The sequence below is a fragment of the Parasteatoda tepidariorum genome, chromosome 9 (assembly GCF_043381705.1).
Source record: "Parasteatoda tepidariorum isolate YZ-2023 chromosome 9, CAS_Ptep_4.0, whole genome shotgun sequence".
NCBI classification, from domain to species: domain Eukaryota; kingdom Metazoa; phylum Arthropoda; class Arachnida; order Araneae; family Theridiidae; genus Parasteatoda; species Parasteatoda tepidariorum.
Window position 1 is genome coordinate 36,671,784 of NC_092212.1, and position 25,648 is coordinate 36,697,431.

Genomic DNA, 25,648 nt, shown 5'->3' on the forward strand with positions numbered 1-25,648 from the left:
GATATCTTTACAAATCATGATTGGAAAAGCACACATGTCTATACAAAATGTCATCTAATGCCATTACATGAAAAAAGTAATCTTCAGAAAAATGACCGAAAACTTTTAACAAAGTATGTTTTTTTTATTAAAAAAAAGTATTTTATTTCGAAGTTTATATTTTATGTTTACAAATTATCATAATACTTTTCTTAATCTCAATAACTCAATTTAAAACAGCTATTAATAAGCTGTCAAAAAAAGTCATAAGATACTTTAGTTGAAGGCTTTGTGACAGTATAATAAGACATATTTTAAAATTGTTCAAGCGGGACTTTTTGACGAATAAAACTACAATTTACTTGTAAGCAATAAGATGTATCTGTGTATTGTGTTGTAATCAAATGAAAATCATGGAAACTAGTAAAATTCTTATCTGAAAATGATAAGGAGCAGTCTGATGTAAAAAAAGTCGTAATTGATTTTTAAAAAATCTGTAGCTAATAACTATATTATCCTCGCAATACATTTTTATTATTGTACCCCAAATCCTTCTGATTACTTGTAAATAAAAAATGAAAGCTCTTTTGTGAAATGTTTAATCTTATTTTTAAAAAAACGACATAAAGAAATCAACTACAAATACCTTAAGATCCTCAGCATTACTTGAATCTAAGCTATTATTTATTAATTAATTCAAGAGTTATTATAATTAATATTTTAAGCAATTTTTGCGTTATAGCGTAACATTAAACACGAATGAGAATGCGAAATTGCTTTATTCATAGATTTCATGTCAACTTCATTGGTTTTTATCTTTCTTTTACGTTAAAAAAGTTTCCCCATCGTTAAAAGTTTTAATTATTTTAAAATAATATTAAAATTATTATAAAATTGACACACTCAGAAAAATCAGTCCAACGTTGAACCATAATAATGGTAACTTGAACCATAATACAGAGCAAATTTATATCAACCTCAATAAGGTGTAAAATTGAATCGAATTTCGAGTATGAATTATATTATTAAGTTTAAGAAGGTGTAATTTGGTTAGGTTAAACGTGGCACCATATTAAGGTTGCAAGGAATTTTTAAAATTTTTAACAAAATAGATCAAAAATTACTAAAATTATCGTTCTTTTAAGTAAGTTTGCTGTTAATTTCTCGCCGTGAAGTAAATCAGAAAAAAACATTAAAAAAAGAATTTAAAAAACTATGTAGGAAAATAAATTTTTCGAACTCCTTTTCTTATATTTGTAAATAAACAAAATATTACTTAAATATTCTATTATACGATGTCTTATAATTTTCAAATCAAATTCTGAAACATTCTATAATTATTGATGATAAAATTATATCTATAGTATAAGCACATTAAGCTGCCATGCATATTTGAATTAAAATTTAAGTTGTTAAGACAAAGGCGCCTAAACCATAAAGTAAACAACAAAAAAATACTCTCACATTGTTCCAAGACATCAGGTGACGAACTTGATTGGGAAAATTTACCCATAAGCCCTCGCCATAAATTCTATAAATAAAACCCAAATGATTCCTACTTTGCCTTTGGTGAAGAAGCTCTTGCAAGCTCGGTTACTTTTCTCATTCGTGTATTTTATTTCTAAGTCAGGAGCCATGGTTGATCAAGCCACTAAAGATAAATTGGAAGCCGGCTTTCAGAAGCTTCAGGCCGCTACCGACTGCAAGTCTTTGCTGAAGAAATACCTTACTAAAGAAGTTTTTGATGCCTGCAAAGATAAGAAAACAGCACTTGGTGCCACACTTTTAGATTGCATCCAATCCGGTAAGCGAATTTTACTTTTTCTTTATGTTGAATTGATTATGAGTTTAGATTTGTAATTAAGTCTCAAAATACACACTTTATTTACATGTAGTTAATTTCACCATATTTGTGCAGTAGTTCATTTTTTTCTTCAGTAACCTCTTCGTCCTTGAGGTAAAAATGTTGGCTTTATTAGAATTATTTGAATCAGGAGTGGAATTATTCTATTAATTATTATTATTACTGAACATGCTTATTAATCAAATATGCGTATAAAAAAATCCAAATTTTACTTATAAAACGGATTTTTTAATTCGGAAAAGTAATTAATGAAAAAAATTTTTAAATCTTTTTTTCGTTAGGTAAAAAATGGATTTTACCATTACTTGATGAAATTTTTATTTAAAAAATGATAATATGTATAAGAAAAAAAGAAACATTATCATTAGATTTTTTATGCGTATTTATAAATTGGCTACGCGTATACTTCTACATAAATGAACAGAGTTTTTAATTCGAGAAATTATTGATAAAAAATGAGTTAAGTTATGTTTTAGGGGCCTGTTATAAAATTTATAGAAATATATAGTAGAACTGCTTTATAATATTATTCTATTATAAAATTTTTATTTATTTGGAAATTGTTTTTTATAAAATTTATTTATAATTTTTAAAATATTTCTTGCACTGATAAGATATTTTGTCTCTGATAAGTAAGATTTCAGAAGATTGGCGGATAAGGAAAATCTAGTTAATTTATTTAAATTTGGTGTATTAAGTTAATTTATTTAAATTCGACGTATATTGATATGAGTAATAAAATTCACTTACTGATGTGATGAGTAATGAAATTAAATTAAAAGCAACTATTTTTATTCGCTGTTTTAATTCAAATATAATTAAATCAATCTTTCAAGGTTGATTTAATTATATTTGATATACAAAATATATTTTATACATAATTATATTTTATACAAAACTTGGCTGATACTTTTACATAGTTTCGACTTCTTGAAAATATAAAAGTTTTTTTTTTATCTTAACTAAATATAATAATTAGATAAATATAATACTTAGCTGATAACAAATTGCGACTTTTCAAAAATATAAAAGTTTTTTGAATATTAACTAAATTTTAATAATTATTTTGAAAAATTGAAATTTTTCATTTACATATACTAATTTTTAATATAAAGAAGCTAGCAGTAAATATTAGCTTTTCTTGTAACAAAACGCTTTACAGGACTTAAAATAGAAATTAATAATTGGTATTGGTTATTATTTCATTGATTAGATTTTAAATTTATTCTATACTTATTTTTCTTCAACCCAACTTACTAAAATACCTATATTTGATAAAATTTTAAATATTAATTCCTAAAAGGAATAATTACAAAAATGTGAAAGTTTGAAAAAATTAGTATTTAAATCATTTTAATGGAGTAATATGTACAAATTAAGCTATTTAAACTAGTTCATGCATATTAGTTATATGCATTAATTTTATAGTTATTTGCTTTATAAATGAATTGCGTAAACTTTTGCATTTGTTGAAAATAACATTTTTTAAGAAAATCGTTGCATTTCTCTCACCAATTATAATCACGAAATATTACTTTCAATGTTAATTTCCTGCATAGCAGTTATAAATATTAATTTATTGAGCAAGTATTTGATTAATAATTAAATTGTATAAACTGTTACATTTGTTGGAAAACGTATATTTTAAGAAAATCGTTGCATTTCTCTCATTAATTAAGTAATTATAATGACGAAATATTACTTCCAATGTTAATTTCCTGCATAGCAGTTATAAATATTAATTTATTGAGCAAGTATTTTGATTCATAATTAAATTGTATAAGCTGTTACATTTGTTTTAAAACACACTTTTTAAGAAACTCGTTGCACTTCTCTCATTAATTAAGTAATTATAATCACGAAATATTACTTTCAATGTTAATTTCCTGCATAGCAGTTATAAATATTAATTTATTGAGCAAGTATTTGATTCATAATTAAATTGTTTAAACTGGTACATTTGCTGGAAAACGCATTTTTTAAGAGAATCGTTGAATTTCTCTCATTAATTGAGTAATTATAATAACGAAATATTACTTTCAATGTTAATTTCCAGCATAGCAGTTATAAATATTAATTTATTGAGCAAGTATTTGATTCATAATTAAATTGTATAAACTGTTATATTTGTTGGAAAACACATTTTTTAGGAAAATCGTCTGATTTCTCTCATTAATTAGGTAATTATACTAATGAAATTAATATAACTTTCAATATTATTTGCATGAATAAGTTCATAATTTGATACATAAAAAACAGAATTTCTATAGGAAGCAACACAACAGTATATAACAGTTTTTAAATGAGTTAATTTTAAATAATTAATAAATGAATATTTGGTAGAATAATTTATTAATCATTTATTGAAATTTATTTTTAACATAATTCATAAACTCTTTTAGAAAAGGATGGATTTAAAGATTAATCTCATTTATTTGTTCGTAAATTCTGAACAAATGTACGTTCTCATATGAGTTTGAATTGATAAAATAACTTTAATAGATTAAACTGGGGAACAAATTTCTTGTTGCATTTATACAAGTACTCGTCTTACCTCATTCGGGAGAGGGGATTTCAAATCTGAAATTAGCTTTGTACCGNTTTCTCCAGTTTTTTGTTATTTTTGTTATTATTTTTCTTTTTTCCTCTTTTTTCATACGTCTGTAATTTCCCTTTGTTTTAACTTCATTTTGAACTTATATATATATATATATTCATATATACTTTTCTACTTCTTTAAAAATAACACTTAAGATCAAAAAAAAACATATAACTTTAACGCATCACATTATAAGCAGAAGTGAATTATCGCCTTATTCCTACTACTCCCTAAGTAGCAGAGAAGTAGGGACGTTTTACTTCTATGCTTGACTCTCTCTTCATATACTTTACCTCTCTCTAGATTATCGTCTTATTCCAACCACTTCCTAAGTAGCAGAACAGTAAAGTAACAATTTTAAACAATTCAGGTTTTGAATATACTTCTAAATTGTATGAGAACTGTAGCTTGTCGAAGAAAATAAATTGCAGATTTGAAATCAGAGAAACAGAACTATCTCAGATCTTTCATGAAAAGGGGAAAAAAATTTCCCCGGTGATTCTTGCAACAAAAAACTGTTGTCTAATAGTAGTACTGAAAGAATACTAAAAGTGAATAAGTTTTGACTACCACTATTTATTTATAATTAATATATATATATAAATATAAATTTAATTATATTTATATATTATAATTGTATGCTTTATTTACATTATATTGTATATTGTAACTGCTATTAAACATTACTAGTTACAGAATGTTTCAAAATTTAATTTAAACCTAGATGGTAAAGAATTGTGCAAATTAATAGATACGTGTATTTTAGAAATCTATATCAAAATAATGATTATAAATTTCCAAAACAAATAGAAATTAGCTAATGGTAAGTTGTGTAAAAATAATGATAATGATTTTTTAAGTTAAATTGAAATGTAGATTATTGAAGAAAACTGTGTTAAAATAAAATTGTTGCCTTATAGAGTATTGTGTAAACTAAACAATAGCCGGCTCTAGATTTAAGCAACTGACTGTTGAAGTATTTCCTAATAAAAGGAACAATTGGTGGCCTTCAATTTCAACCATTATTTCCACTAAAGAATATATTCTTCGAAAGATGTAACCAACTACGAATTATTACAATAGGATCAGCTAAGAACAATGCAGCATATATCTTATTCTAAGTAAAAAATAGCGTTTGAGAAAGCTAAATTAATAAAATAAATCAAAATGTTCATCATAATTTAATTCATGGTGATATCTTTTGAAAGACTATATTAAAGGATTACTCATATAAATTTCGTTTAATAAGGTTTTTGATAAAAAGTTTCATGATTATCTTATAGCTTTTTGAGTATTTTTGAAATAATTAGGGCCTTGTTTTTCTTATTTTATGCAAAATGTAATTGATAAAATAACTTATAAATTTTGAGAGAAATGCATTGTATTTTTTTCTATTGATCTTTAGCAGTCTAAGTACTTAAAAATGTTATTCAAATTAAAACAAGCACTACTTTATTTAAAATATATATGTTGTGATATTACTATATAGCAACTATTTATCACAAGTTAATGTAATAGCGAGTTATTAAAACACAAATTTTAAATTTCGAAGTGTTGATTTTTGATGGCCAATATTATATATTTTGTGGATAAACTCTGTCGCACCCTTTAGACAAAAATTTCAATTGAGGATAACTGGTTTAAGGTACAACATGATACTATCGAATTTTTTTCCTTCACTTTAAAAAAAATTCCCGATCATAAATGTTAACTCATAAGTCTTAACTCTCCACCAGAGTTGGGCAAAAATGTAATCGATTACAGTAATCATTTACTGTAATCAATGATTACAAGATAACATAATTTTGATTAAAGCTGTAATCGTGGTTACAACAATCAATTACAGTAATCATTTACTTGTAATCGTGATTGCAACTTTTTATAATTTTGATTACTGTAACTGAGTATTGTAATAATGATTACAGTTATAATCAAAATTTGTAATCATGATAAAAAGTAATTGAGAAATGTAGTCGATTACATTTTCCCTTCTCTAATGTAATCAAAAATTATGATTGCTTGTAAATGCAGTTACCTGTAATCGTTAACAAGTAATTGATTACATTGCAGTAATTATCTGCAATCAATTACAATTGTAATCGATTACTGTAATCGACGTCCAACTCATCTCTCCACAATGCATAAAGTGGTAGCGAAACATTGTCATTGATATAAAATTTTAAATTGTTTCAGTTCACGAAAAACTCCTGCTAACTTGCTGGGCATTGTGGGAAAGATATTTCTAGTAGTAAAGGAAATGATGTTTTAATGTATGATTTTTAGTGTTTTAAATTTGATATCTCAATACTTGTTTTGGATCGTCCAGAAAGCTAGTACCGATTTTCGATAATTGGCGGAACTCCCAAAGGTCCGTCAAAAATGTTCATGTAGTTTCAAAATTTATTCTTTAAAATATATTCAGAGATGCCAACTGTTCTGGATTTCACAATTTTTTTTTATTAAAAAAAAGATAGAGATCTACAAACCAAAATTTGCAGATTTTTGGGTAATTTTGCTAATTTTTTGAAGGGTTGAACATGGCTTAACTGTAATACAGTCGGGTATCATATAAGTCTTTGTATTATTCAGAAGTAGGGGTAAGAAAGAAACTTACAAACAGGGGTGAAAGCGAGACGGAAAAGTGAAAAGGCTGGTAGTAAAACCATTTCAGTTATTGCTAATTTTTGGGAGGAGTTAACTTATTCTTTTTTTAAACTGTTCAACAACATCTATTTTATCTTGGAAAAGATGCAGATTTATATCTATGTTGAAATCTTGATAATTACAGATATTTTACTTTTCTCGGAAAAAATGCTATAATAAAATGTCTTTCGCACCGGTTTTTCATCTTTTCCGTCTTGCTATATAAAGGCTTTCAGCCATGCTTACTAATCGAATTTATTAAACTAGGAATTATGCATTCGAAGATTACCGATCGAACATTGCTAATTTATCTTTTATAATAAGTTCAAATTATTAATTTGAAGTGGTAGGTAAAACAATTTAATATTAATGTTTAAAATTAAAATATTACTACCACTGAGAAAAAAAAAATTCTATGACCTATGAAGTTTGCAGTTCACTTATAAAGTTTGTGACATAAACTGCTAAACTCAAACTGTTTTTTTTTCTGCCTTTTGCGCGGACCAGGTACCCACTTTTTGTAAATAAAGTGAAGTTTGTGAAGGAGCAGATGGCCTTTCAGGCTAGGTACTCCCTACCCTATGTTTAAATCGGAAGTTGGCATCTCTGCATATTTCTTGTTTTTAAAAACGGATTATTTTTCTTGGTCACAAAAAGATTTGGAAACTTATTTCATAAATAAAAATTTAATCGATTCTTGTTGAATATTATCTAATTTGAAGTGGTAGTGAAATTAGAAAAATTATGATGAGTAGTTTGCGACTGCTTAAATATTTTAAATGGACCTTTTTGAGCTCGTGAATTCGGTGTGAACTATTCAAAATTCGGTGTGAACTATTCAAACGAGCCCATAATTTGAGCGAAATGACTTTTCCATTTGTAGAGAACTGAAGTGGAAATTTTGATAAATGGATTTGAATAAATGGAATTTCAACATAATTCAGAATTAAAAACATGAAAATCTTGTAACTTTAACTGTGATTCTGGAACCGACTAAATCCCTTTTACAATTCTTTAGGACTTTTGGGTGGCACTCTGTGGTAAATGCATACATACCATTTAACAACTACGGAATTTCCGCAGTTTAAAAAAAGGTTATGCGTCAATGTATTATCAAAAGTTATGCATTAATATTATGATAAATTAGAATTAAAAGAATTTTTCTACCAATACATAAAAATATACTTTAACATGTTTAAAAAAGACACCTGATTCATTAACAAAAGAGTTATTTAATATCCGAGATAATTTAACATTTTCATACCTGCCAACTATTACGCATTTGGCGTAAAATTTTATTTTTATATTTAAGGTGGTAGTAAATATTTACTATTTTTTTCTTTTATAAACTTAATTTTTAAATGATTTTGATCACCACTATTTTTAAAAAAATTAAACATATCTATGAGTTTGTGTTACTACCATCTGTCTGCCACAACATAAAATATAGCCCGACAACCGCCTTTTTCCTATCCGACGGAGTTTTGTCCCGTTAATTTTGTAAATATCTGTAAATACTTGTAAATAATTTTGCGCATTTATTATGTATTTCTCCTTTTCTCTGAGGCTATGTGGCTACTGTGCACCTGAGAAGCTCGGGGTAATACCTCGAAGGGAGGCGAGGCAATCTGCCACAAAACCTCTTCTCTCTCTCTCAAACTTGTTTGTTCAATCTCACTACTTCATTTTAATTTTCTCTCAGTAAAAGATACTGAACCCCAACTTTCACCATTCAGTTGCGCTTCGGCGATTTATTATTTATTTCCACTCAGATGAATTAGTTGGAGCCCCTAGCGGGGCTGATGCTAAGATAACCAACACATATGAGTATGAGAGATTTGTCTGCCCTAACTTAGAACTTTGAACTGTATATGACCTCTAGTCTAAATGCCAAAACAGTATAGATGAATCGGTTAGAAGCGCTTCGCGCTTCCACTCATATCAATCAATCAAAACGATTTGTCTGCTTAAGCTTTTTCAATTACAACATATTTTTTTGTTTAAAATTGAAATTATAGTTACATTTTAATACCACTGGGAAAAATCAAAATGGAAGGGATTAAAAGTTGGCAGTTATGCATTTCTAATTAACTATAATAATTATCTATTAATATAGGCAATTTTCACGGACTAACGGAAAATGACACAGGTAGCGAGCAACTTAAAATCGAGGTTACACTGTATTAGTTAAGTTATATTAAAGGGTTTTTAAAAAATTCTACTTGTTTAGAAAATTGTTTGCTTAACCCTTTAACGGGCCATTTATTTCTAGTAATGCTAAATTAAAGTATTTTTTGAATTAAAATTGTTTTAAGAATTATAGTTGATATTAGAAAGAAAAAACCCCATTTAGTTTATAAAAAGGCAATTTTTTTGGTGGTAAATATATTTAACACGACCATATATTACTTATTGACTTTTATTTTTCATTATTTATAAAATAAATTTTATAAATGCTATAAACTTCAAAAATAATAATGTATTTTATAACTTTTATACGTTTTTTTTTAAACTAACAAATGGTTACCAAGTTTATTCAAACGCACTTCAAGAAAGCTGAAGTTATTAACAAATGGAAACCTATATTAAAAGTGGTGGGAAGTATACTTCCCACGGCCTCCGAAAGGGTTAAATTCACTAAAATTGCGAAAATCATTTTGGACAGTGGAATTAGAAAAAGAAAGTTTAGAAATATTTTTTAGAGCGTAAATCGAACATTGCGTATCTTATGTATATTAGTCTTAATTATTTATGGGAAGTGGTGAAAAAAACTCTTTAAAATTTTAAAAAATGCTTTTAAAAAGTACTTTTAAACACTAGAAAATCTATTTTTTGAATGCAATATTGGAAAATGTGCAAAAAATTCTTTGAAATCATACTTTTTTTCACAAATTTATATTAAAAAAAGGGCAATATAGTTCGGAAATATGTATATTGAAATAGTTTGTGATTTACAAAGTAAAAATAACGTAGAGGCTACTGCAACCTTCAATCCAATTGGTTCGATTCATATGTCTTAATCATTTTTACTTACTACTGCGGAGATGTCAACTATTACACAACTCTTAATTATTAATCTTTCGACTCATCTAATTAGATATATTTATCCCATTGTTTCAAAATGACAGCGTGTTTCTTCCAATTCAATTATCAGCGGTAAATGAGATTAGTCTAGAACTTAACAGTTTAGTCAAAAAGAATTATATTAATTGACCTGACTTTTATCTTTTCCCTTCCCTGGAATTCAAGTTGTAAAATGTAAGATTTATGTACGTTCATCGGTATTCTGATTCAATAATTCATTTTTTTTTTAAACAGCAGATATTTCAACCATATAAAAGATAATGGATGATTACAATATATTGAGTTTTTTAGTCAAATTTAAAGATTGGTAAATGCTAACTTTGTTAAAACCTTTTTAAAACTTGAGAAAAAAATTTCAAAAATTAAAAAAACTTTCTTTTGATTGGACGAGGCGAAAAAAATTCTCTACATGCAGCCTTACCAAGAATGAAATAAATTTGCCTTTAAAGTAATTTCTTTGCTAGCATGTATTACGAAAGATTAAAATACTCATGTCTACCACGATTATTAATCGCAATAAAATATATAAGCGAGGGATTGTTTGTGGTATACCAGAGATGCCAACTTGCTCCGGACAGCAAATAAATATATTAAAGTGGTAGTTTATCAATTGTGATTTTTGGTTTAATAAATTTAAATTAGTAGATTTTTATCCACCACTATTTCTAAATAATTCATAGTTTTATATAATTAACCACTTTATAGTAGTTATGTCATGCTATGTCTTTTAAAAAGCGAGCAAAAATAGTCAATTATTTGAAAAATTTAGTTCGTAGTTATTTACCGTTTTTTTAAATTATTTTGGCGTGTCCGGTGCAGTTGGCATCTCTGGTATACCCATACCTGCCAGCTTTTAATCCCTTCAAGGATGATTTTCCCCAGTAGTATTAAAATATAATTTAAATTACAATTTTAGACAGAAACATACGCTGTAATTTCAGAGATGCCAACTGCTCCGGACGGGCCATAATAATTCAAAAAGCGGTAAACAACTACAAACTAAAAGTTGCAAATATTTGACTAATTGTACTTACTTTTTAAACGGTGTAACGGTTGTAAATTAAGTTTATAAATGCAAGGAATATATAGAAAGCCTATATTTTACTACCACTTTAAACATAGAAATAAAATTTCATCGCAAATGCATAAAATCAGTCAGGTATGGATACCAAATGCTCCGCTTTCTGAAAAAGTTTTTATAAAGTGGTAGCAAAAGTAAAACTTGAGGATTAAGGGACATTTTTGCAAATTCTTAACGAATTTCACCACTAGAGGATAACAACAAAGGTATCATATAAGGCTTTGTATTTTTGACATGTGGGAGTGGAAAACTTTGACTTGGAAGCTTTGACTACCGCTATTTATTTATAATTAATATATATATATGAATGTAAATTTAATTCATGAACTATAAATTGTTTAAATGGGCAATGTTTACATTATATTGTAACTGCTATTAAACATTGGTAGTTACAGAATGTTTCAAAATTTAATATAAACCTAGATGGTAAAGAATTGCGCAAATTAACCGGGTAACCCTTAGCGTCATATATTTAGGACAGTTCCTTTTTTTCAAAGACATTCATTGTGATGGGAAATCTTTTTTCAGTATTTTCATTTTTCTGGGTGTAAAACATTCTCAGATACGATGATTTAGTTATTTCTGATTAGATCTAGAATTATAAGGAGCAAGTACTTTTCAATCTATCAAAGACTTTTTGAATGCTCTAACAGTGGAAAAACCAATTAATTTCGATAATATATTGTACCACTTTTTCCATAAAACCACTTTTTGTGTCATTTCAATATATAAATTCGGGGCAAAACGGGTTAAGTGGATCTAATTTACAAAATAATCTAATTAACAAAATAATTCTTTCTACCATAAAATATCTTAAAAGTATCGTATAATTATTTAAATTTGGATTAATAATGAGTCCTAAAATAACAGAAGCAAGATGGTTTATCCGAAATAAAAACATTCTTCGCGACCTCAACATAGATTTTTTAGATCATCATATTGCGAAGCTAAATCTCAGATTTTCTGAAAAGACCATAAATTGTGACACCGCAGGATTCAATGAATTTTTTACTTTTGAAAACTTAAGAGAAGACATAAACCACAGGTCGATGGCAGCTCATTTTTGTAGTGACGTAATTTTAACTAAAATACAAAATATTTAATTTTCTTTTGCTCCAATTGCATTCCAATTACCAGAAAGACCCACCTTAAAGATCACAATTCAAGATGAATGGGGAAAAGGCGCTAACGGCCCCAGGTGCCCAGATATATTTTGATGATGATGAATAAGTCCTGATAATAGACAAATAAATTAAGAAATTTGGATAAAATGCCATATTATAGGATACCACGTGCGCCTAAAACTGCAAAAAAGTCGGATTTAATAAATAAAAGCACAGATTAAAATTCACTAATTAAACTTTATCAGCAGAAGTTAAAATTAGCAATTTTTCTCGCATATGAAATGCGAATATTTTCGCTTTAAGCATAAAAAATTTGCGATATAAATCATGGTAGTATGACTGAATGATCAAGTAAATAAAAATTTATTAAATTTCTTCTTCCTCTTTATATTTTAGACGCATGTCGTATCACTGCCTTTTCTGATTTTGCAATTCGTAGTGAGCTTCTTAAACTATGAAGCAAAATTAACGAAACAATTTTTAAGTAATGTAGTCTTTAATTATTCACCAATGTATTAAATCTTTTGCTGAAAGTGGAACAATTGAGATTACTCGTTTTGTTGTAGTTGACTTATGCCTGTTTAGGCAAAGAGGTACGATTGTTCTTGTTTTCCAGTGGCGCCATCTATGGCCAAGAGTTTGACTACCGTCACACCCGTTTATAGAGCGGACCCATTCATATATCCATTCATTCATTCACAGATCGTAATTTTGACCTGGATCAGAGAACGATCGGTCTCCAATCCAGTACTCCCATAGGTATTGATTTGTTATGGGAATGTGGAGGACTTTGCGACTCGACAGATTTAACGTGCATCAGTCACCATTTACTATACGGGGAGTCTTCGGCCGGCTCGGATCGAACCAATGAACTCTCGGACATGGGCCCAGCGCCCTATCGACCAGGTTATCCCAGCCCTTACTATCGTTGAAAATAAATATTTTGCCAAAACTTCAAATACTGGGGGGAAAGCAGGGCTACAAACTACTGCGCGTTTTCCAAAACATTTTATACAGTAGTATGAATGTTTATGAACTTAAAGAACTTCGGTAATTTGGCCAATATTTTAGAAGCCATAGCACTTAACAGATAGTATTTATTTACTTATTGGTACTACATACATGTGTGCTCAATTAATGCTTATAAACCTTTTCAAGTAGAAGAACGTCACAAAAAATGCATCCACGGTTAAGGCGGGATTCGAACCCGCCACCTACATGCTTAACAGCGCGTTTGACGGGTGATACCGCTCGGACAGGAAGGCCCCCGTAACAGATGGACTAAAGTGGTGTTTTATATGAACTTTCGAATCATCTGTGTTGTCCCATCTGCAGAATATAACTGTAACATATCTGCGGAATATTTTTAATCTAAGTGTTCTCTTTATATTTAAAAAAGAAAGTAAATGGAGGGAAATCACTGAGACCATTTTCTAAAATATTTCTAAACTTGTTTCGAGCGAAAAAGCTCAATTGAAAGAACACAACAAAGAATAAAAAATAAAGAATTTTTTTAACAGTTATTGGCTGAACTGTTTAGGGATTTATTCCATTTTTTAGTATCACTGAATAAATTTCAAATTTAAATAACATAAAGTTTTTATGTATAATTTTCAAGAATCTTATACTTGCTAATTTTCTTACAAGTATTAGATTAAACTGAATTTTTACAATAATAAGCTAATGTCTGATTACGTTGAGGCCGAAACCAANCCGTTTGCATTTTTATTTTATCTCTTGTAATGACTTTTATCCATTGATCGGGGTAAATATATATTGAAGTCTATTTTCTTCAAAAGCGTTGAAATATTGAAATTCTCTTTGTGGTATACCTATCTCTACGGATATGCGTCAATTTGACGCTTTCGTAATTTAGACAAAATTTTGAGTAAACATCACATCAATAATAAATAGGAATGTACCGACAGTACTTCGATTCATTATCCGAAATGGTTATCTCAAATGAAACAAGCGATAAAAAAAAACTGTTTCCGATGAGCAATAATAGAAAGAACAAACGCAGAATGTCAATTGATGTCAGAGTGTCAGATTTTGAAGGCTTTAGTTACTTAGTTCGAGTATTGAAAAATAAAATACTAGAATATTTTATAAATATATATCTCATATTTCCATTTCTTTTCTTGTGGTATATAATTACAATGCTTTCTAAGTGTAGAGATGGCAACAGCTCAAGGCACGCAAAAATAATTAAAAAAAACTAAATAACTACTAAGTTAATTTTGCAAATGTGAAGTGGTGAATTATATAAGCCTACGAATTACTTAGAAATAGTGGTGGATAAAAATCTATTAAATTGAATTTATTAAACCAAGAATCACAATTGATAAACAACCATTTTAAAATATATATTTGCTGTCTGTAGCAAGTTGGCATCTCTGTAAGTGCTGTTATATGTACAGCACTTACAGAGCTCCTGTAAGACTCCTGTTACAGAGCTCCTGTTGCATATGCAGAGTTGCTCCTGCATATGCAACTTTATTAAAAAAATGTATACTTTTGAAAGTTTTAAGACTTCAAAATAAAATAAAAGAGTATGTTATTTTGTGAGAAAAACTGTATAAAAATCACACGCTCGTGTTTTATCTGTTTTAAATTAAGAGAATCATTAGGATTACTTCCCAATAATTTTAAATGTTCTCGCTTTCAGGTGTTGAAAACTTGGACAGTGGAGTCGGTATCTATGCCCCCGATGCCGAGGCCTATACCCTTTTCGCCCCTATTTTTAATCCAATCATCGAGGACTACCATGAAGGTTTCAAGCCAACCGACAAACATCCACCAACTGATTTTGGAGACATTAACACCCTAGTCAATGTTGACCCCACTGGTGAATACGTCGTTTCCACCCGAGTCCGATGTGGACGCAGCTTGAAGGGATACGCTTTCAACCCCTGCTTGACTGAAGCTGTAAGTTATCTCATGATTTTATTTCAGCAACAAATGAAATAGCTTCCACTTTCTTAAGTGTATGGGGAGTGTGGTGTGGAGATCGTCAGTTTACTACCATTATCTCATCTAAATTGTGATCTAAATTGTGGTAGTTTACAAGTTAGATCATTATCAGATAATGATAGTAGACTGTCATTGGTAATGCATGCATGGTCAGTATTTTCCTCGAATCATCACTAACGGCCATGGTAGGCTATGGTAGGAATACCACGTAATTATGATCCTGATCAGACTACAGGGACAGCTCCATAGCTGGGACTTTTTTCTTCAAACTTCTACACCACAAACAATGATAGGTCTTTCAATCTCAGCAGATTAACATACACCTTGCTAACTGTAGCATGATAAAAATATATGGTGACTTTGATAATATATGATGACTTTGGTAATATATGATGACTATATTATGATAAAAATATATGGTAAAGATAACTATGCTTTTAAGTATTTGCTAAGTAGCTTAAGTTCAGGAAAATTCGTAACACCTTAAGTATTTTTAACCTCTTCGAGACGGGCGAGTCAAATATGCATTCTCAATGTGGCGACAATCAGGGTAAAATGGATAAAACTGGTAGCCTAACTATTTTTATTACAGTTTATTTGTGGGCAGACTTAAGCTACCACTTTTCATATTTTACCATTCTGATTCCCCGCGAATACATTTATGACTCGGCCGTCACGAAAAGGTTAAACTCTTACTTTGAAAAAGATCTAAGACCATACAAGTTGGCAGCTATGACTGCATATACACGGCGATTGTTTAGTTGGCTGCCTGAATTGTACTCACGAACGTCTTTGCAAACCTAACTCTCACGTGTCATTTACAACTTTAACCAAAAAGCTACAATTAAACCAACAAGAAAAAGCATCTAAATCGCTCCTGGTTCGCTATTATTTTGAGTAATGATGATGATTCGCTTTTCCAGTTGAGAGTAGATGGTGTGAGTTTGATCCTATATTCAGTCTAATAACCTTCTACATTGTACATATTGGCTATACCACAAGCAGACAATAACCACATCAATTTATCGGGTTCTAAATTGTATGAAAGCAATTCGATTTTTGAGCTTAGTAAAATAAAACGCAAGACACATATAAAGCAATATTGCTGTTTACAATTTTAGCAATGGATGACTAAAGAGACGCTAAGGAAACAAAACAAACTAAACTGCAATGTTATTAGACATTAGACAATTTTGAATCACCATGCATTTCTAAAACTCTAATGAAAGTTAATAATCAAAAATCGGCTTATGATGAACACAAGTATAACAAAACTATATTCACAGAACTCAGGAGACTCTTTCATGCACTTATAAATTAATTATTGCAAAATATTTTTGATTCCTTGAGAGGGTACCTCATGTATCTTACCACTGATTTTGGGAACTTATATAAACCTAAATCTGAAGACTAATAAACTTAAAACATATTTAGTTGCAATGAAAACTTGTAATGAGAAGCTAAAATTAAGGAAGTTTATTAAATTTTAAATAACTTCTTTAGGAAAGAAACTCATTCTTTCCAAAACACTCGATTGTATTATTCTACTTTTGGTGTCTTAAAAATCTAAATAAATTCAGTGGATCCCCGATTTTACCTTTTCCGTCGGACTAGCGTTAGAAAATGCACGATGCGAAGTGTTACAGTCGATATACGCATCAACTTCGCCATATCGAGAAGCCAGCTTTTTTTAACCTATTTATAATATATTTTAATCGACACTGTCCTACGCTTTAGAAATTAAAATTCAAAGCTTACAGAACATTTATATTTGCTCTAGAAGTATCTTGTAGGTCACCGGAATCAAGAAAAAAAATTATTACCTAATCAGTTATTTAGTGTAAAATTTTTTAATTACTGGATTATTCCTAAATTCAAGGGTTGATGTTGTATGGGAAAAATTATACTCGAAAATTTTAAACTTCCTAGCTTTTAACAGCCTTTGCTGAGCTTTTCCGACTCCTCCTACAACCGAAAGCCTTCATACGGTATCTTACAGGTAGTCCGATCTGACCACTTAATAGAAAATCCAGTGAAAATAAGAAAGTGGTAGCAAATATATGTCTAAAAATTTTTTTAATTTATGAATTTGATTGGTTTGTCTTATTCACTTGTCTACCACTATAAGTTCAATTTTAAAATATATATATTTTTAAATTTAAGAAAAGAAATAATAAGTACAACTCTACTCAAGGGAATCTCCGCCAGAGATGCCAACTGCTTCGGACAAGCCAAAATAATTAGTAAAACGGTAGATAACTACAAATATTTGACTATTTTTGCTTGCTTTTTGAAAGGTATCGCACGTCACAAGTACTATAAAGTGGTGAATTATATAAGCCCACGAATCATTTCGAAATAGTGGTGGATAAAAATTTACTAAGTTGAATTTATTAAACCAAGAATCACAATTAATAAAATACCACTTTAAAATATATATTTGCTGTCCGGAGCAAGTTGGCATCTCTGAAATCCTTTTTTTTTAGGAAGAGAAGAGTTTTAAAGAAAAAGATTAATAAAGCAAACAAATTAATATGTTAAAGTAAAAAATATTTTTCATTCCGCCATCAATAAAAGACCATAACCAAATGAGTAAAAAATATATGTTTCTTCCTCATGCAAGGTTTACTTGCACTGTTAATTAGTTTATAATAGCACCAAAATGACAATCTAAAAATAGCGCTATAAAAATTGTTAATCAATTAATTTTGAAAAATAAAGTGGTAGTTATTAAAAAGGCTAACTAATTTTATTTTTGTAGAGGTTAAAATAATTACCTCAGTTTGTGAATAATTCCTTATTGCCCAAGCAAAGTTTATATTTTAATTCAATTTTGATGACTAGTCATTGTTTGAAGAAAACTACATCAAATAAAGCATATAAATGTAATAAAAATTTCTCTAATGAAGAGAATAGTTTTAAAAAAGAATATTAATAAAAGCAAACAATAAAATTTTCACTACTCCAAATTAATGGGTTAAAGTAATAAAGCATATTCATTCCATTATTTTGTTAAAAGGAAAGCTGATCTATTAAAGAGTGAACAAATCTGCAGAAAATCCATGTTTTTTTTTTCATGCAAAGTAGTACTTGCAATTTTACTTCGTAGTATTTAGCTATGAGTTTTATCTAAGTTTCAAATTTAATGATCCAGTTCTTAGGTCATTGAAGCTTAAATATTTTCTGCACTAAAGAAACTTTAAGAGTATTTTGTTGGAAGAAACAAAGTTTTACCAAAAAAAATCTGCACACAATTATATAAAAATGAATATAAAGTAATTGTTCAAATTTTTATAAATGCACATTTATCTAACTCTTTTTAAAATTTAATTATGCATTTCTCTTTTTCCAAAGATTATGTTAAATTTTGTTAAAAGTTTTGTTAACTCGAAGACTATTAACACGAAAATTTTCCTGAAATAATAATTCCTTAAATGATTATTTGAGTTCAGGTCTTAAATTGATTTCAAATCCTGAGTTGCCGACCGGCCTGTGGTGGGGGCAGGGAACTGTCCTTACATCAGAAAGGTCCTGGGTTCGAATCCCGGGCTAGGCATGGATGTTACTTTCTCTCTCTGTGTGTTCTATGTNTTTTACCTGGTTTGATTCATTCAAATTTATTCCACAGCAAAGCTTCTTTAAGTTGAAGATGGAAACATACTGCAATTTTGTTCTATGATGCCAGTTGTTAACTTCTGAAGTTTTTATTAAAATATTTTTATTCTAAGATGATTGCAGGTGATAAGAACATTGTTGTGAGGGAATGACGCGAAACACTGGGGACAAAGTTTAAAATAGTGCTGTGTTAATATTTTTATCAGAAATTAAATTTAAAATTTATTTTCTGAATTCTATATTTCAATATTCTCAAATAAAAAACACAAATTTGTAAAAAAAAATTTTTTATTTCAGAAACAATTTTTTTCTTCTTTTAAATCAGCAGTGGGGACAAGTGAGGGAATGACATATTGGTATATTTTAATTACCTAAAATAAATAAAAAATAAAAATTGATAATTTTATTTTCATTCTTTTGTTAGCTTGCATTCCGAAGGACACTTTCCCTGAATTTTTTTTTTTCGTAAGCTGTAAAACAAACATAAAATATACTGGGGACATGAAAATGACTGTTTTTGTGAGAATGACCCATATATAGAACAAAATTTTGTTCCCCAGAGTAATAGATCCAGATATGTCAATCTATTCCGCCATGTGCGCTTATATTTTCTAATGGTAGCAAAATTTATGTTTTAATGTATGAGTCTAGGTTTATTCCATTTAAAGGGTTTTCCCTAGCATCACTACTTCTTAAGAATTTAAATGCTTATATAAAACGCCACTTTATAACTGTTATTCCATGGTTAACTTTTAAAAAATTAGAAAAAGGAATCAAAATTTTGCAAATTTTAATTTATGGTTTTTTACCGCTTTTTTAAAATTTTATTGTAAAAACTGGAGCAGCAGGCAAGTTCATAATTCACAAAAATGCTGAAACATTTTCCGACACGATTGTTTTCGGATGAAAATTTTAGTCATATGAAGCATTTCATTCATGCTATCGTAGGTAGTATATAAAGGGTATCCTAAATTAGGCTCAGGGTTTTTATTTATTTATAACGTCTTAGGTTAAAATTTTTTGCAAGAAATGTATGTGGCAGGGTATAACGATTTTACCCAGAATGCTTGTTTTAGTTCAAAAATATTTCACCAGATAGCACTGCCCGCAAACAGTACATCAAACAGAAACAAATAAAAATAATAATAAAAGTTTTCGAAATGTTTCAAGGAATTTATTTGTAGTAAGATATTTTCAAAATTTCTACCATCAGCCACAATTGCGTGATGAAAAAAGAAAAAGAAATTTTTTATCCATCTAAGTGCAACCGAAAAAGTATAGTAGAACTTAAACGCTATTTCTTGAAAAAAATTTGAATTAAAAGCAGAAACTATGGGAGAAGAAATTTATTTCTTTTGTCATATTAATTGGTAGCAAAAATTGTGTTTGTACCCTTAACTGTTTTCCTGTTATAATTTCCAATTAGAGGAATATTTATTTTATTAATTCTAATTATTCAATTTCAATTTAGAATACACTGTTGTTTCATTCAAGAGAGAAAATACGCTTTTGTGAAAAATAATGTTTTTAAAAATAATTTTAAAACACACCAAGTTAAAAAGTTGTTTTTGTTTTAGGCCGTCAACATCATTGAATCCAAACTGCCATTCTCCCGAGATGACCGCTTGGGTTACCTTACTTTCTGCCCAACCAATTTGGGAACAACCATCCGAGCATCAGTGCACATTGCTCTGCCAAAACTTGCCAAGGACAAGAAGGTTCTAGAAGACATTGCCGCCAAATTCAACCTCCAAGTCAGAGGTAATGAAATCAATCAAACAAAATTTTTAAGACTCTTAATTTTCTTAGTTATCCCTCAATGACACATCACCCTATCCATAGTGAAGTAACTAACATACTTCAAATCTTTTAACAGTCCTGGTAGGAATGCTACGTAATTTTGACCTCGGTCAGACGACAGGAACAGCGCATGAGCTGGTACACCTAAGTATCCAAACTTCCACGTCACTAGATTTAGCGTGCAAATACACGCCAGTTGTTTGGTCAGTTGTAAGGATCGAACTCACGACCTCCGGCTCTCCACCAGCAGTGTGAGCCACGCCTTCACCAATTGTGCTACCAGAATGCATGTCCTTCATACGCGTAATTTAAGTCTAAGCTAAAACTTTTGAAGTAACTTAAAACATGTTAAAAGTAGATCTTAGATTCAATAAGAAAAAACATGTTGTCCATGTACCCAACCTTTGACATACAACAACCTTTAACGTTTCCCATTCAAAACCATGTCTAAAGTAAAGTAAAAAAAGTATAAACTGTAGGAATGGCAAATTAATATTAAAATGAGTAAGAAGTAATAAACACACTATCAAAATCTACCGAATTACTAGTGAATAAAGTGAACTGACAAAAGTCAAAACCAGTTTGACTGCATGATGAAAACTGGTTGGGTTTCATAAGATTTTAATATTGTTTTTGTTCTCTTAAATATTAGTTTGTCATCTCTAATGTGCATACTTTTTTGCAAGAATTTAAAAAATACGGATAAAGGACGATCATCACAATGCGTCTTTTATATCATTTCTACTGCTACATTTAACTTAAATTTTATAAAATATTTATCTTTGTCAAAGAATAATTAAATAAATACATCGGTACAGTTTTTCCGCATCAAATATATCTTTTCGCGTCAGTTTCTTGAAGTTATTTATTTCACAGAGATTACCAGCTACTATAGGATCTAATAATCTTTCTGTAGCATCGAACCACGACTCCCATTATTGTAGGTCGGGCAGTACGGATAACGTGTTCACTTTTGACTTGCAATGTTTAGTTGTTGTTGTCGTCGGCCATTAAGGCAGAGGGGGTGCGATTGTTTATATTTCCAGTGGCGCCATCTATGGCCAAGACTTCGACTTCTGCCTCACCCATACGTCACACCCATTTAACAGGGCGGATCCATTCATTCATCCACAGATCGTTATTTTAACCTGAACCAGAGAACGATCTTTATGGGAACATGGATAACTTTGTGATCCGACAAATTTAACGTAAACCAGTCAGCATTTACGACACGGGGAATCTTCGGCCAGCTGGATTCGAACTCCCATTCTCACGAACGTGATTCCACTGCCCTGCCAACCAGGCTATCTCGGCCCCAATGCACTGTTTATTAAGTGAAACAAGTAATGCTTGCGTTATAAAATGCTTTATGAAAAAAGTAATGCTTGCATATAATAACACAGACATTTCTCTCCATTCCATTATCCATCTCTTTAGTTTAAAGCAACAAAAATAAATTACTTTTATTCCTAATTATGTTTTCAAATTACTATTTTATTATATGTATGGATATTATACGTTGAAGAGTATTAACGAACAGTGATTTGGATAAATAGCCGAATTTTCGGCTGAATAGCAAGATTTTTTTAATAATCATTAATAAATATTATTTTTATATATAAATAAGTTCTGTTATTATTGAAAAATAATAAAAACTTACCTGTATTATTGGTATGTGGTAAAGGGGGAAAAAAACTTTAAAAACTGACTTTCTTGAATATAATAAAAAAACAATCAGCATTACAAAATTCATGGGTTCGTATAAGGTAATCTAGTTTCCATTGTTCAAATTTCGCTTTTCCATTTGTCTTTCAGAACATAAATCAGCAAGTTTTAAAACTTAAAAAATATGTGTAAAAATAATTTCTAATAATGCAGAGTAAGAAATACTATTTTAGATTATTCTTTATTAAATATATTCAAATCACCCCCCCCAAAAAAAATTGTCGAAAAATGCTTTTCCAAATAATACTAATGACATTTTTCGTTTATTTTCTGGACAAAATTAGATATTTTAACTAAGACAGTAGTTAAAACAAGATTAATAATAATAGTAAGTTCTAAAAATGGTTGCGGCGTTATTTTTAGTTTAAAGTGAGAGGTGGAAGTTTAGTGTTTTATTAGCATTAAGGTAAATTAAAACTTTTATTTGATAGTTTAAAGTAAATATGCTACCATTATTTAATTTTTTATAAGAGACTCCGATTTGTTAGCCCGCCATCTTATAAATCCATAACAAAATACTTTAGATACCACTTTTTTCTTCTTATCTATAATTGAAGTCATTCTGAAAAAATGTCCCTTACACATTTCATCTGCCAGCCCTTCTAATGCGCACTAAACCATGTACAGTAACATGGTTTAGTACTAATTTTTTTAAATTTCCATTCTTGCATTAAATCCAATCTATGAATTTCAGGAACTCGAGGTGAGCACACTGAGAGTGAAGGTGGAGTCTATGATATCTCCAACAAGAGGCGTATGGGTTTGACTGAGTACCAGGCTGTCAAGGAAATGCAAGATGGTATCTTGGAAATGATCAAGATGGAAAAAGCTGCAGCATAAAGCAGCTCAATTTAGTCTCTATCATCATGCCTCGCTACATGGACTCTTTGTTAGGGCTCATTCATTTTCTACTCAGATCTTTCTTGGTGTTCATCCATGCAGTTGGCTTTAGTTCATAATTTGGAAAGAGAGAACGTCGCAGAAGAAATTTAAAATGAGGTATTACTTTGGACTGACCCACAGATAAAAAAATAATATATATCACTAAACGAACCTTCATCCAGCAAAGTGTTTGCACAATGATTTATTAGACCACTGATTCGTGATATCTTATCTATAATCTTATAAAATTAAATAAATTTTATTCCAATACATGTGGTTTGTTTATTCACTATTATTATAATACGCACGACGCCATTAAACGCTCAGCAGCCTTGTCAATAAGCAAAACAAACGGAAAGAGTTTTTTTTTGTTTTATTATTTGAACTCTTTATTACATGGACTAAAAAAAATTAAACTAGAATATATTTTTTAAAATGTTAACTAACCAAAATTATTTATAGAGCAACCAAATAAATATATAAAACAATAATTAAGTGAAATAAATTATATGCGGGTTTGTGGTAGTCGTGATCGAATGTAAAAAAAAAAAAAAAATAGCAATCGAACTATTTTGTTATCAACTTACTCCTTTGGGGGGAGTAACATAATACTTTATTTTATTCGTTCAGTGTTTGCTTAAAAGTATACTTAGAACTAATTTAAGTTATATTGTCCATTGAGCTGCGGTGGTTTAAAAGATAGAGCGCTCATCTCTCCCAATGAGGGTACCCAGGTTCGAATCCCAGCGTTTGGCTGGCCGAAACGAATTCTGCTTCCGTCTCACACCGACCACAGTGCTGACATAAAATACCCTCAGTGGTAGACCGATCAAAGAGTTAGAATCCCTTAGGCGTCGCATTAACCGTAGAAGTTTTCGTGATTTTCCTCTCCATGTAACACAAATGAAGGTTAGTTCCATCAAAAAGTCCTCCGCGAAGGCTAGTTTGTCTCAATACTTGATCCAGGAGTTTTCTTGTCCTCTGGATTGTGTTCAAAATTACAAGGCTACGGAATTTAACATTTTTATAGTCGTTAACTCAGAATTGGATCGGCTGCCAAACGCTGGTTATTAAATAAAATAATGTGCAATATATTGGAATTAAATTACAAGCAAAAACAAATTCATTACATTCGCCAACTTATACGTTGTAGTAGTGTTAGTCATTCTGAAAGATTTTACGAAGTGGTAGTATTAATAATACACAAAATTGCTAAAACTTTTCTTAAAGTCAAGTTACTTTGCCCACAGTGCCAGTGCTTTAATAATGATTTCTCAATAATTGCCCAGTTAATTTATTTTACATAGATATGTTTGAATTATTAATTTTTAATGGCAGGAAAAACAATTTAAAATTTAACTAATAAAATTAGGATTTACACGTTTAAACATTAAAATTGTTATCATTGAGAAAACATCTTCCTAACGGCCGTACAATTTGGTATATATATAACTAATTTTATTGGAGAAATTGTTTTTACACAGAATAGTTTAAAAAAACTTTTAAACTATATATTGGGGGGGGGGAGATCTAATCTGCCCTAATGTTAGAAATTAAGATATGCCTTCCTCAAAATTCTTCAAATTTTTTCCACGTAGGAAATGTTATTAAAGAGTCAACTTTCACCTAAATACTCTGACAAAGGTAATACGTGCCAAACTTAAGTATCCTATTTAATAATAACCAGGAATTATGAGTTAAATTTAACTCTCGGAACTCTGTTGGAGTCTCTGAAGAAACATAACAGTCCGGATTTTAAAATTTTTACATGTTAATATTTAACAACCACTTTATTCTGCAATCGGTAGTTGGAAAAGCTGTAATCGGTATTTGATATTTTTTAGAGCAGAAATTCATTTGATTTTATTCTTTCAGAGCAAAAAACGGAGTTAATGCAGAGATACCAACTACTCCGGACAAGGCACAGTATTTAAAAAAGCGGTAGAGAACTAAAAACAAAAATTTGCAGAATTTGGGTCATTAAGACACGGTTCTCAGCAAATCACCGAAGTCAAGCATCACTGGCTGCGGTCAGTGTGTGGGTGGGTGACCCACTTGGATCAGTCTGCGTAGGGACCGAGGGTGTGTGGTATTGGTCCTCGTTAAACTGTGCTACCGTAAAGTGCTCGACTTCGCGCAGGTCGTTGGGCTACCGAAGCGGGGGAGCCATCCCCTCTGCAGAGGATCAAAATTGTGATGGCATTTCTTCGTATCATCCTCAGGGGTGATTCCCAGACCGTCGCCAATAGCCCATTGTGCAGCTCTAGTGCGACGTAAAT

General features: G+C 29.8%; 1 protein-coding gene across 1 annotated transcript; it reads left to right on the forward strand.

The window, feature by feature from the left end:
• Nucleotides 1-1,512: 1,512 nt before the first annotated feature.
• LOC107455361 (arginine kinase) lies at nucleotides 1,513-23,639 on the forward strand. Its single transcript, XM_071185795.1, has 4 exons — nucleotides 1,513-1,783; nucleotides 15,043-15,302; nucleotides 20,540-20,723; nucleotides 23,182-23,639. The coding sequence occupies exons 1-4, from the start codon at nucleotides 1,528-1,530 to the stop codon at nucleotides 23,325-23,327; spliced, it is 846 nt and encodes a 281-aa protein (XP_071041896.1). The 5' UTR covers nucleotides 1,513-1,527; the 3' UTR covers nucleotides 23,328-23,639.
• The last annotated feature ends 2,009 nt before the right edge of the window (nucleotides 23,640-25,648 follow it).